Source organism: Nymphalis io, chromosome 6 (genome assembly GCF_905147045.1).
Source record: "Nymphalis io chromosome 6, ilAglIoxx1.1, whole genome shotgun sequence".
In the NCBI taxonomy this organism is placed as follows: Eukaryota; Metazoa; Arthropoda; class Insecta; order Lepidoptera; family Nymphalidae; genus Nymphalis; species Nymphalis io.
In genome coordinates, this window is record NC_065893.1 from 2,722,240 (window position 1) to 2,736,529 (window position 14,290).

Consider the following 14,290-nt stretch of genomic DNA (forward strand, 5'->3'; position numbering starts at 1 on the left):
TGCGGTAGAATATCTGATGAGTGGGTGGTACCTACCCAGACGAGCTTGCACAAAGCCCTACCACCAGTAATTTTTTTTTTAATATTCAATCACTCGGCATAGCAATTTGCTATACACTTGAGCACGAGAATAATTTAGCGCAAGTCATATCGGGTAATGGTTTGCAAACAAATTTTAAGCCGGGCATCAGCCCGTCTCATAATATAAAGAAAATATTTTATACTATTGTGTCAGAATTCGGCGTCAACTCAAAGCAGTTTTTTCTAGATTCAAAAATCAAGCGCTTTACATTTATTTGGATTTTTAATTTCAATGATTTTAAGCAATTCATTTGAAAGAACGTGCAATAAATTACGAAGAAGGCGTTAATTTATGTCATGATTATGTGTTACTATTATGTAGGCTGGTTATCTAGCTAGGCTGGGTAGAAGATCGCTTTACGTAATTGTTTCATGATGTTGGTTTATATAACTTAATTAAAAAGGAAGATATATCTGAAGTATAAAGCTTAATTCAATGAATAATCAGTGCAAATGCTATATTAATTACCTAACTATATACTCGTGTCTTGTATACATAGATACACAAGACTACTTATATGAATTTTCGACAAATTGAAACAAGTAAGTCTTGGAGCCTTTTGATAAACACTGACTGTCTCATTTGGTTATTGAAACTTCAAATCGTACTTTATTATTATGTAACAAATCGTATGTATTATTACACCAAATTAAATCACGGGAAGTAATGTTAAACAGCTAACTAAAATATGTGCTTCATATTTTCACATTTTCATATTTCCATACATTACTTATACTGTAACTATTCAAATTGTACGGCATTACGTCTAATTTTCAACTCGTGATTTTACCTTGCATTCGTTGCAACATCATTATCTTTCATAATCTTTTATGATAATAAACGTCACTAAAACTATATTATGAATGTTAAAAAAACAGTTGATTAAGTATACGCTATTTTTATTTAAATATAGAATTGAATTAATTTAGAAATATTCTGCTAAAAAGAAATTGTATCCATATTCTAAGCTGGTGGTAACTTCTAATTTGACTGACAAGATGGATATTTAAAGAATATTGCATTAAAGTAAAAAATAACAGCCTGGGAATATCCCACTGCTGGGTCAAGGCTAATCTTAAAGAGGTATTTAGCTTATACCAATACACTGCTCCAATGCGTGTTGGTGGTTACATATGCGGCAGAATTTGGGTGAAATTTGACACGTGCGTTTCTTATAAATTATGCACATGTAAATGCAGTGGTTTTTGCCCGGATTTTGTTCTTACCATGACCATATCGCCTCATGTTATTTAACTAAGAATTTCAATAAAAAAAATCAAATATGGTTGAATAAGACACATAGCCATAACTACCTTTTTAATTCAAGAGCCATTAGCACTAAAGATAGAAAACGTATTATTTTTCAAACTTTTTTTTAACGTAATTAAAACGTGTTAATTACCATTATATCTTTATAACTCATGTCGTGTTTTACGAAATAATGTTTATAACAAAGGATTGTTAGCGGTAAATATGTTAAAAGTTAAGTACGAAATTAAATACCTTATAGAAGTTCTGTATAAATAATAATAATAATAATATCCTGGGACATTTTTTACACACGGCCATCTGATCCCAAATTAAGCTTGTACAAAGCTTGTGCTATGGAAATCAGACAACTGATATACTACATATACTACTTTTCTTTTGTAAATACATACTTATAAAGATAATTACACCCAGACTCAGGACAAACAGTGGTTCATGCACACAAATGTCTGTCCTGGGTGGGAATCGAACCCACAACCTTCAGTGTGAAAGGCAAGTATCTACCAACCACACCAACCGGCTCAAATAAATCAAAATAAATCAAAATGTGAAATTGGATGTAGCAGGAACATTAAATGTTTTATATTTATTATTGGTTGATAAGAGCCGAAAAGTATAGAGTAGAAAAATATCGTTTGGTTCAAACTTAAGCTGAGAGGAGGCCCTTACTCATCAGTGTGACATAACAGTGTTATTAAATATAATAATAAATGGTTCATCAATAATCACCACCACTCATGGATAGATAGATGGTGTTGTACAAAATAATTAATAACTATTCAGTACGGGGAACTAAGAAGTTGTGTCCCATTACACTGGCTTACTCGCGCTTGAAACCGGAACGAAAGTACTGTTTAGCGGTAAAATTTCAAATCTATGATCTCACAGATATTTTAACACTAAGATCCCTAACTATGTTATAACATGACAAATTGTAATACGTTGACAATTTTAAATGGAAACAGTGCATAGCATACGCGGAAAATTTCTTTAAAGGTGTCACTGTAAAATTAGCCTTATTGCAACACAATAAAATCTAATTTTAAGAGAACACATAAGTAAATGTGGATTGCTAAATTACTTAACGCCGACTTATTTCGCTGCTTTGACATAATAACAACATTTAGGCTCATAAGCAGTTAAGTTTTATGTAATTTTAAAATTTCATGAAATAAGGCTCTTTTTATTTTTTGGAATATTATAGTATGCTTTTATAATACCCTTTTAATATAACTATTATATGTTATATATAATTAAAAACTGATTCTAAATCAAAATTATAATTATAGTAATTCAAATATGTAAATGAAAAATGTTCTAAATAAAATAAATTGCTTTCGTATTAAAATTTAAATGATGGTCTTATTAAAAAAAAAATTGCTATCTCAATGTATTTGGAAATACAAGCGTCCTGTATGTAATGGAGGGTGGACAATAAGCCAATGTTTTAATTCAAGGTATAACCTATCTTTATTGAGATTATATTCAAATCCATCCAACCGTTTTTGCGTGATTTAGTTACAAACAGACTTTCACATTTATTATTAGTGGGATTTACCTCTTTAATTAAGTGTAAACTGCTGTTGGGAGTCGATTCAAGCCAAGGGGTCACAATTGAATCTCAACTTTCACATCACTTGCCTCATATGTCGTTCATTAATGTTTTATCTAAACAATACTTTAAGGAATCGCTACTGATGTAGTATTCATTTATTATGTACGATCTCTGTGATCGACTAGATTGCTAGACAGCTTCAAAATCTGTCATGATCTTTTATTTCGCTCCAAGTCATTATCCTTCGTAACTCTTACTAATAATCATGCAATTATCCTGAGAACCACCATTCCTGAGATGCCACCGTTGGAAGTCGACAAAAATAATATCCATGCCACTTTCGACGATGTTTATAGGCCGTATATATAGAACGTCCAGTTGATATTAAATAACCTTGGCATGTATTTGAAAGGGAGGGGCCAAGTTGTTCAGAAAATTAGAAAAGAATATGAAATATCTTATTTGTAATAGTATACTGAACACATGTACCAATTCAGCTTAAAGCGAATTATAGTTAATTAAGCTGTATATTTTGACCGGAGTAATAATACCTAGTATTATCCTGTCAAAACAACATGTCATCTCGTTATGAGAATATTTGGTAACATCGTGTTTACGTAAAAGTGTATCCATCCACTTATGATTGTCACAACGCCCATTGTCCTAGCAATAACAGGTTTGCACAGAAATGTGTTACCAAATAACCAATTGGTAAAGCGAGGAGAGACAAAACATTTTTTTACAACATATACATATTATACAAAACTGGTACAGAGTATTTCGTGAAATACTGTGACTGACTTGTGTGTATTTGGGTTTTTTTTATTTATTTCATTGTGGGTTTTTTATTCTTATGGCATTCCAAATCTTTTTATCTTAAACTATATTATATATCAAAGTATCTTATAGATTATTCTTATATTTAAAATTACAGTCATTGATAAACAGATATTACACAACATATTGCTTAAGGAACTGCAAAAGTGTGATCTGGTAAAGTACTTTGCAATACTCCGACATTTAACGTACATAACTAAAATCTATTTAGGGGTTTTATTTTTAATGATATATACTTACTAGATTTGTTGCCACATGTTTATATTTCTGTTTATGCTTTAGCCATATGTAAGATACTAATTGAAACTTTTTTAAACTGAATATCCATACGGTTTGTGTCAATAATATTTCAAACAACTATGAAACCAACCAACAATCGACACATTTTTGAGGTCTTACAGAGAGTAAGATTACTAATAAAACTCACCAAGTTAGGCTTTTCGGCCTTTAAGGTAGATACACCTATGATAAATCAGGCTGTTTCAGTACCTACCACCTACTGATTAGTTATTAAGCCAATAGTCATAAAAACAGAAAAACAGGGGTTGTCACTTTTACTCCATCTTCTTTAGCTTGATCATCGGTTGTATTACAAGAGGTGAATTATAAACACAAAAATACATGAAAATTCAGAGATGGTTGCCTGGGTTTGAATCCACAATCTTCGGTTAAGATTCAGGTGCTCCAACCACTGGGCATTCTGTGGCGCGTACACTTCAGTATACTCCATCCTTCGTGCCTTTGTAATTAATTATTTTATATTACTTTATATTTATTTATTGGTCTTATTTAATAATAAATTATTTTAATAATCGCCAATTTCGATGTTTTACATCTGCCAAACGTCACGTGTCGACATATTTTTTAATTTGTTAATAATTAGCAAAATGTATATTTTCCAAATTGCTATTTAAATTTTAAAGGCACCTTATATCGTGTAAATATTGAAATAAATCAAATGCAAACAAATATTTATAATGGAACAGACACACATATATAATCATCTGATTATACGAGTGTATTAAAAGTATGTAATTATTTGTTGGTCAGGATTTTTTCTAAAATATTTAACATAATTTCTATAGGGCTATTCTGTAAGAACATAGGTACTCAAAACTCATATACTCATAGAATATAGTCCGAAAGTGATTTGCGACATTGACCATAATAATTATAACATTTCAAGAATACACGCATCAAAATAGTATATCACCATAAGTGATAAGTTGATTGTCAATATTTCAAGGGTGAGTAATGAAGCGAGTTCTTACGAAATAGCATTGCTGGTTTGTATATAATATTTATTTATATATTTATTATATACTGTAATTTTGAATGTAGTTAATAATAGCAGACCGATAACCGTACTGCGTCGTTATGCGAGCTTAATTTCACTCAATTTATGTTTTTGTTATTGTCTTTACTACTTTAAAATCATTTAATAAATAGCTTAGTTTGTTTATTGTGTGCTCATTATTTGTGCCAAGTTTCAACAGAATCGGTTCAGCAAATCATAGGCGAAAAATTCATACTCTTTTGTACTTTTTATTTGTGCTGGTACCACATTTTTAAAAAAACAAGAATTATTCAAATCGGATTACCCAGTACAGAGTAATGCGTGGTAGAATCGCCTAATATGTAAAAATATAGTGGGCGAACAACAAATCACTCCTATTTTCTTGTTTATGTGACAATTTTGTATGTATTTCCAATAATTTCGAAATATTTTAATATGTATATCATAGTAAGTTCATAAGAATCTTAACCGATGAACGTGGTTTCAAACCCGGGCAAGCACCTCTGAATTTTCATGTGCTTAATTTCTGTTTATAATTCATCTCGTGCTTTTCGGTGAAGGAAAACATCGTGAGGAAACCTGCATGTGTCTAATTTCATCGAAATTCTGCCACATGTGTATTCCACCAACCCGCATTGGAGCAGCGTGGTGGAATAAGCTCCAAACCTTCTTCCCAAAAAGGGAGAGGAGGCCTTAGTCCAGCAGTGGGACATAAACACTGTGGGCTGTTACTGAGAGTAAGTTCATAAATTTGTTTATTTACATTAATTAATTTAATTGTCAATTTTTTATAACGACGTTTACTTCTTCTTTTTTTTATAATTTTTGCATGTTTTGTTTTGTTTTTATAAATAGTTCCTCTTTCTTTTTTTTGCTTACGTAATTTAGTTCTTTTTTTAAGTTTTATAACAAAGAATGTATTTTTTTTATTCCTACGCATGTTAAGCTAGCCTATAAGTGAGGTAAGCAATTTTTTATTAGAATAAGAAACAAAATTGTATACAGCGTTGGCTTCCTATTTCAAAAAAAAAAAAAAATATTGGCTATCCAATGTAAAAAGAATCATCGAAGTTGAACTAGTCTGTAAACCGTTATGCGTTGTCATACATACTAAATATATATATATATATATATATATATATATATATATATATATATATATATTTAGTATATATATTATAAATATATATATCCTTTTTTGGTTTAGTCAGGTTAGGTTAAAAAATAGAGCTGATCCGATGTAAATAAGGTAAATTAATGTATATTTTTTCCTTATTTGCTCTAATTAATGAAAAGTAATATCCCATTTGAACATATTATGACGTCAAGTGTATGTCACAGTTTTATTAGCGACCCATGCCATGCGCTATCTATTTTTAGGTCACATTTGTGTCATAGTTCGCATACAGTTCGTAGTTATCATTTTTATTTATTCGCAAATTCGCTTATAGAGCTTCGTTCACAGACAGAACATTTTTTAATATTTTTACAGATGCTATTCGACTATCTTAGTAATATTATGCAAGAGAAAAATTTGTGTGTAGATGTTTTTTATTTTATAGAATAGGAAGGCGGACGAGCCACCAGATGGTTAGTAGTCACCAACGCCCATAGACATTGGCATTGTAAGAAATGTTAACCATCGCTTACATGACCAATGCGCCACCAACCTTGAGAACTAAGATGTCTCTTGTGCCTATAATTACACTGGCTCACTCACCCTTCAAACCGGAATACAGCAATACCAAGTACTGCTATTTTGCGGTAGAATATCTGATGAGTGGTTGGTCTCTACCCAGACGAGCTTGCACAAAGCTCTACTACCAGTAAAAAAATCTCAAGTAGATGAAAATTAGATATAGAAGACTTGTGAAATAGGTAATAAATAAGGCTTTGTAGCACATTTCATTTTATTTTATTACGCTCCCTCACAAGGACCATACAAAGCTTACATTACACATTACATCTTAATTTTTCGTTGAAATAAAAGAAATAGAGATCTGATTTTAAAACATAATTTAGTTAAAGTTTCCAAAAATATCATAGAATTCGTACAAATTATTTTTCTTTATTTTAAAGACCAACTTACATTACGAAATTATAATATGTTTTTATATACATAAGAAAAAACATATTTTTTTGTTGAAACATAAATAATTCGGTCTCGTTTAAGGCACTACATTTTAATATCTTAATCGCCGAGTTGTGAAAACAGAAAGAAAAGAACAGTTTATCAATCAATCAGTCAACAGCCAATCGTAGTTCACTGCTGAACATAGGCCTCTCCCAATGTGCGCCAAAGCTTCCGGTCCTCTGCATTCCGCATCCAGTCGGTACCTTCTACCGATACCTTCTTAAGGTCATTCATTTATGTTTATAGTTTATATGTTAAATGAAGGGAATATTTACCAAATATGATATAATTTTCAGAATAACTGAATGTTAATCAGTGTCTCTATTTTTTTTTCGTTTCTATTTCTATGAAACAAACGTATAACGCAAAATTTAAAGTAATTCAATTAATTATTAAAAACAGGAAGTCAGAGGGACTGCCGATAGAATTGAAAACTTGAAACTGTCTGTCCAATTTCCACATCTATTGGCATTCCAAGTAGTAATTCTTACTTAAATTATTTGTACTTTCAACGATTTCATTATATTAAAATTGGCATATCGGTGACGCGAAGCCACGATAATCCCCTACGATAAACCGTAATAGAAGTAATAGAAGTTTTCACTTCAAAAAACAGTAATGCGATGTTCAGCAGTTTAAAATTAGAAATTATTTAACTTTTTGTCATAGTAATTATTTAGGATGACAATAACTCTACTTTGGGCAGAGCAGAGAAATAAAATTAAAAAGAGAACTTCATAATCACCATTATTTAAATAATTGCTTATTATTAAGAAATTATATAAACGCAGCTCAAGTCCCTTATCTAATTAACACGATATATTTTTTGACGACGATTGAATGCACGTTACGCATTAACTGGATTTAGAATAATATGTATCATTTTTCTTTATGTTGTATAGTAGAAAAAAAAAAGAAATCAAGAAATAATTCGTTTTTTTACAGATAAATAAATAATTATAATCGAAGAGTATTCAAAAGGTATTAATAAATAGAATGACAAATGGACCACCTGATGGTAAGTGGTCACCGCCCGAAGTCTTTTAAAAAATATCAACCTTCTTACTTTGTAGTACAACCTTCTTATGTCTGTAGTTACACTGGCTTACTCACCGTTCAAACCGAAACACAACAATACTAAGTATTGCTATTTGGCGGTAGAATATCGGATGAGTCTGGGGTACCTACCCAAACATTCTTAAATAAAGCCCAACCACCAAGTAAAACTATCTTAATCAGGAGTTCTTTGAGTATGCTAGAAAGAGTGAAATGAAATTGGCTTCGAATGGAAAATATAAGTTTCTTTCAAGATATGTAAAACAAAAGTATATGAACTAATTTAATTATATGAACTACCTACATACATTTATCTACAAACTTACATGAACACGGAAATACGTAATTTGTGAGTGAGGTTAATAATTTTTTTTATCAAACGTTAACAAAAATATCAGTATACTATAAGCCTTCTAACCAATTACGATATCATCCAATTATTATGAATATACCCGAATATCGTACTTTTATTTATTTTAAGTAATGTTTTGTCTTCAATATTATATATCATCTCAGTCATGATACGCGTGACGTATAACTATGTACTAGCTTTTGTTTTATTTATTGCGGTTACAAACGCCGATTCGATAGAAGATCGCTTTCGTATACTTTATTCAAAGAATATTAAGTGTGAGTAATTGAAGACAAATTCTTTACAAGTTATTCATTTGTTTTTTAGAATTGTTTATTTTTTAATTCGATGTTGTTGTTATTTTTACTGAATATGAAATAGGCAAAAGTCTATGACCATACAGCTTATTTGTTTTTGTTTGAATGTCAAGTAGAGGTCTAAATTTAAGTCGCTTAGACTTTGTGCAGCTCGTCTGGGTGGATATCGCCTTTTAAATTATCCTACTATCAAATAGCAATAAATTATATTGCTGTGTTCCAATTTAAATGGTGTGGTAACGAATACAAGAATACGCGGCTTAACATCCTAGGGTAACTATGGTTGGAGCCCACTGAGTCTTTGAAGTGGGTTAATTTTACAGTGCAAGTTTCTATGGGCGAAGATTACCTTCTGGTGGATCATTTGCTCGTCTGCTTTTTAATTGGTTTTGTATTGCAAATTAAATAATATAATTTATTTTAAATAATATAAGTTATTAACATAAGTGAAACTAAAACGAATATAAAAGAAAATATCACTCTTTGAAATTAGAACATAGATATAATAATTTTAATAAAAACCCAATTGGAATTATATAAAACAAAGATTTATATACAATCAAGTTTCGTATATTTTTTCCCTTTTATAATTTTTGTAATATTTACATTTTTGTTTTCAATTTATTTCAGGTGACCATAATAGATCCTTAAATCTTGATGTAAGTGAAACACGTGTTTATTTCTATGATTTCGTCAACAACATAAATATTAGTAGCAGAATTGACAATGCAGCTGATTTATTGCGAAAGTCTGTTGCACTAGATAACAGTAGACGGGTCATTGTATTCGTTCCTGGTTACAAGAGCCAGATAAAAAGAGTTCTTGAGGAGTTAATGAGACAAACCTACAAAAGTGTACCTAATATTTATCTAATAATAATAGACCATTCAGCTTACACTTACGAAAACAAAGATAAATTTCAAAGCTACTCACGTTCTGTACAATATGCGTACTATATTGGAACCTCTTTGGGAAAGTTTTTAGCTGATTTTTGTGGTAGAAAAGTCCGACCAGACAATGTTCACTGTATAGGTCACAGTTTGGGAAGCCATATTATTGGGTACGCTGGTGAAACATTCACGAATATAACAAACGAAAAGCTATGGCGAATCACAGGCTTAGATCCTGCTGGCCCATGTTTTTCTAGGAGTCATGTCGAGGATCATATACGATCAGGCGTTGGGAAGTATGTTGAAGTGTACCACTGCAATGCTGGCTATTTGGGTACGACAAGAACGATAGCGGATACGGATTTCTTTTTCAATTACGAAGGAAAAATTCAGCCAAATTGTGATGAAGGTATACCTATTATTTAAGATTATAATTTGATAATGTCTAGCTGATAACATGCACTGCAACTGCGCGGGACACATTATAGTGCAAATACAAGTGCACTTTCTATTTGTTCACTATAATATTATGGAACGGTAAATACGATACGACCGGAAAGTATTTTGCAAGTCACAGGCGCGAAAGTTGTGCCAACTTCCAAACAACGGGTTACTGTAAATTTTCGCGCGTTCATATCTAGGCAAGCTACTCTGAGTTTTTCATGTGCCTAATTAATTGTTTGTATAATTCACTTTGTGTTCCGCGGTACAGCATAACGAATAAAATTATCTTATATTTGTAACAATCAGGATACCAATGTAGCCTTCAAACCTTCTCCCTAACAGGGAAGAGACTTTTGCACATCAGTGTTATTTATTTTACTTCATATACTAAAATATTATATTTGTTTTAAATAATTTATATGGACTCTTGAACTCCTCCACACCAATTTATTCAACTTTAAAACCTCTTCATTAAAGTATCTGGAAAATATCTTGTGCTTTGGTAAATTTTATCTCGATGGGCTATTTGTGTTTGGGGTGGAATAAAGCTTATGTTGTATTTGTACTATTACTAAGTCTATTTTTATAAAACTATATATATTTTAATATAAATCAAATAATACAAAACGGGACAAAGTAGGACGACTTATAAAACGAAGATTTCATCGTTTCTTTATGATTTCCAAGGTTTAATTGAAGGACCACGTAGGCCCGACTAGTAGCATAGCAGTTACTATTTTTATATTATAAGAATATGGGAGATCGATTTTGATATTGATTTTAAATACAAATTTATAATCGAAATGACTATCATATTTAAAAACTGTGTTGCTATTATTAGATACTAATAAATATAAAGTTTCTATTTTTTTTGTCTGTAAAATACTAACTCGTTTATTAATTTATATAATATGTATAAACTTGTACAGAATCATATTATATATTGTCTATCCAATTTTAACGTAAACCTTAAACTTATTGTTCGACATGTCGTATGATTTTTTTTTTAATTATGCTTTTATATTTTTTCAGGTGACAATCTTGAAGAAACAGTAAAATGCTATCACAAAGCCTGCGTCAAATATTGGACGAAAACCGTTCATAACCCGGAATTGTATTTGGCTCGCTCCTGTCCTTCATACAAGGCCTTTTCGGAAGGTTTATGTGAAGAAAACGAGACGACAATAGCTGGCTGTTATAACCCTGGTGATGCAAGAGGGATTTTTTACGTCTCCACCAATACAACTCCTTGATTTGTAAGGATGTAAATATTTCGTTATTGTTCTTTAATTAACAAAATACAACTCTTATGGAATCATTTCCGTGTAGTTTTTCTGTCGTTGATGATTTTCTCAGTGATTGTTGTTTTCGTAATTTATTTATTAGTTAACGTTTGAATGCATATAAATGAAAGTCCATAAAATAGTAACTTAATTATAAAGAAAAAAAAAAGAAAAATTATATACTGTTATTTAAATAAAAGTAACAAATATTTTAATACCATTTTATTACCGACTTCAGCTACACGTTACGTTTATGGTAAGTATAAATTGATAAATATTTCCAAGAAGTTTGTATCGTACATACCAATACCGTAAGTTAATGGGCTTAAAGTGGATTAATTATATTGTAAAAAATAACTTATCTTTACTTAAAGCAGCAAACATAAAATCAACTAACCTTGAAATAAAAAACAATGTATTTGGTAAATAACAACGTAGAATACGTTGTTATTTTATCACAAACAAAGTACATTAAGAAGGACAATGCATCTGTTTTCAGTCGTTTAATTCTCATTCATCAGAAAAAACGTGACGTAAATATTTGCGACGGGGTATTGCATTAATCACGTTATGTGCGTAAGTGCATTAATTGCGGAAATTTATATTAAAAATAACACAAGCTAATAAGAATTTCTATGTAAATATAAGAAGTAAAATAAGGAAACATGGGATACTATATTCTAATGAAATCTTATTATTAAATGTTCAATCAATCAATCAATTAACAGCCTTTCGTAGTCCACTGGGCCTCTCCCAAGTTGCGCCAAAGCTCCTATTAATCTTAAAACAGAATAATTTTTGACTCTTGAACTATGACATTTTGACGCTTAAAATATGTAACAAATTAACACTTTGTTTAAGTGACGTAGATTGTCGGTAAGCAAACATCGTTGATTTAAGTACGAGTATTTACTTTTGTCCTCCTTTCCTCAACTTTATTTCAGTAATGAAAACTTCTGCACATTGAGGATTGATTTTTACAAGTTTAATCTTCTTACAAATAATATAGTTAAGCCTATTCCACAGTAGACGTTCACACTAGTAAAAAAAAAACAACTTTATCATTGTGTCGACGTTATATCGTTGATAGATATCTTAAATAATTTATGATATTCATTAATGATTCATAAAAATGGCATTTCGAGTGTCGGTTAAGTTTTTATCGAAAGTAAAACTAAAGTGATTACCCTTTTTATTTGATATATTGAAAAACAGATCTAGTTCATACTAGATCTAGTTAGTTTTGGCAGTATTTAGTATCAAAATATTAAACTTAAGCCAAACAGAAGTCTTAGATAATCCAGACTCTATAATTTGGCTCAAGGCGTTCCACTTCTTGTTAGTAAAAACAATGTATCATTTGCTTATATCGTTCATATACATTAAAAACAAATATGGACTAAAAACACTGCCTTGGGGATCCCCGAATGATAATGCATTGATGACTTATAAAATCACCGAGTTTTATACTCTGACTTATATGACACATTTCTTCTTTTAGCAATAATACACAATCATACATCAATGGATATATACATAGGTATAATAATGTTATCTATACAATAACAGCTTGTTAATGTCCCACTGCTGGGCTAAGTCCTTCTCTCCCTTTTGAGGAGAAGGTTTGAAGCTTGTTCCACCACGCTGCTCCAATGCGGGTTGGTAGAATACACATGTGGCAGAATTTCAATTAAATTAAACACATGCAGGTTTCCTCACGATGTTTTCCTTCACCGTTAAGCACGAGATGAATTATAAACACAAATTAAGCACATGAAAATTCATTGGTGTTTGCCCGGGTTTGAACCCACGATCATTGGTTAAGATTCACGCGTTCTTACCACTAGGCCATCTCGGCTTCTTACCGCTAGGCCATGCTATCTATATAATGAATCAATAAAAATTAGATTTTCGCATGAAAAAATGTCTACTTTTTTCAACAAATAGGTGTTTTAGATAACTTTTATCTTTTTTAATATAATGACTATTAAGATTAAAGCCGAGTTAATTTGAGCTCTTAGTTTCAGGGACTATAGTCTTGCAATGATACATATGAAGTGAATTTATTATATTATACTTAAAGTTTTCATAATTTTCCGTAACTGAACGTACCTTTTTTATAGAATAGGAAGGCGGACGAGCATAAGGGCCACCTGATGGTACCAACGCCCATAGACATTGGCATTGTAAGAAATTTTAACCATTGCTTACATCACCAATGCGCCACCAACTTTGGGAACTACGATGTTATGTAGGGAGGCACAAGGGGTGCCTGTAATTACACTGGCTCACTCACCCTTCAAACCGGAACACAACAATATCAAGTAATGCTGTTTTGCGGTAGAATATATGATGACTGCGTGGTACCTACCCAGACGAGCTTGCACCACCAGTATAGATAAGATAGACTTCGCCTTACGACACTGACACTATAAAATTAATTTTTTGGCGGACCTAAATCTTCATTATTATGCATTTGTAGTTTCAATCGAGTTACATTCCCACAGGATTCGCCAGCTCTTTCCCGGTAAATTGGGAGACGACGAATCAATATTACTACTACGAGATTATTATCTCGTAGTAGTAATATTTTATTACTACTACGAGATTATTATCTCGTAGTAGTAATATTTATCATTACATAAAAGTCAGCACGTGAATCTTAACCGATGATCGTGAGTTCAAACCCGGGCACCACTTAAGTTTTTCATGTCCTTAATTTGTGATTATAATTCATCTCGTCCTTTTCGGTGAAGGAAAACATCGCGAGGAAAC

At 31.3% G+C, this 14,290-nt stretch overlaps 1 protein-coding gene across 1 annotated transcript; it reads left to right on the forward strand.

Moving 5' to 3' along the window:
* Positions 1-8,747: 8,747 nt before the first annotated feature.
* LOC126769201 (phospholipase A1 4-like) lies at positions 8,748-11,485 on the forward strand. Its single transcript, XM_050487841.1, has 3 exons — positions 8,748-8,859; positions 9,529-10,197; positions 11,265-11,485. Exons 1-3 carry the CDS (start codon positions 8,748-8,750, stop codon positions 11,483-11,485), a joined length of 1,002 nt encoding a protein of 333 aa, XP_050343798.1.
* The last annotated feature ends 2,805 nt before the right edge of the window (positions 11,486-14,290 follow it).

Coding starts and splice junctions, on each gene's coding strand:
- LOC126769201 (XM_050487841.1), top strand. CDS start 8,748: ATGATACGCGTGACGTATAACTATGTACTAGCTTTTGTTTTATTTATT. Junction 8,860..9,528: donor TTATTCAAAGAATATTAAGT/GTGAGTAATTGA, acceptor AATTTATTTCAG/GTGACCATAATAGATCCTTA. Junction 10,198..11,264: donor TCAGCCAAATTGTGATGAAG/GTATACCTATTA, acceptor ATATTTTTTCAG/GTGACAATCTTGAAGAAACA.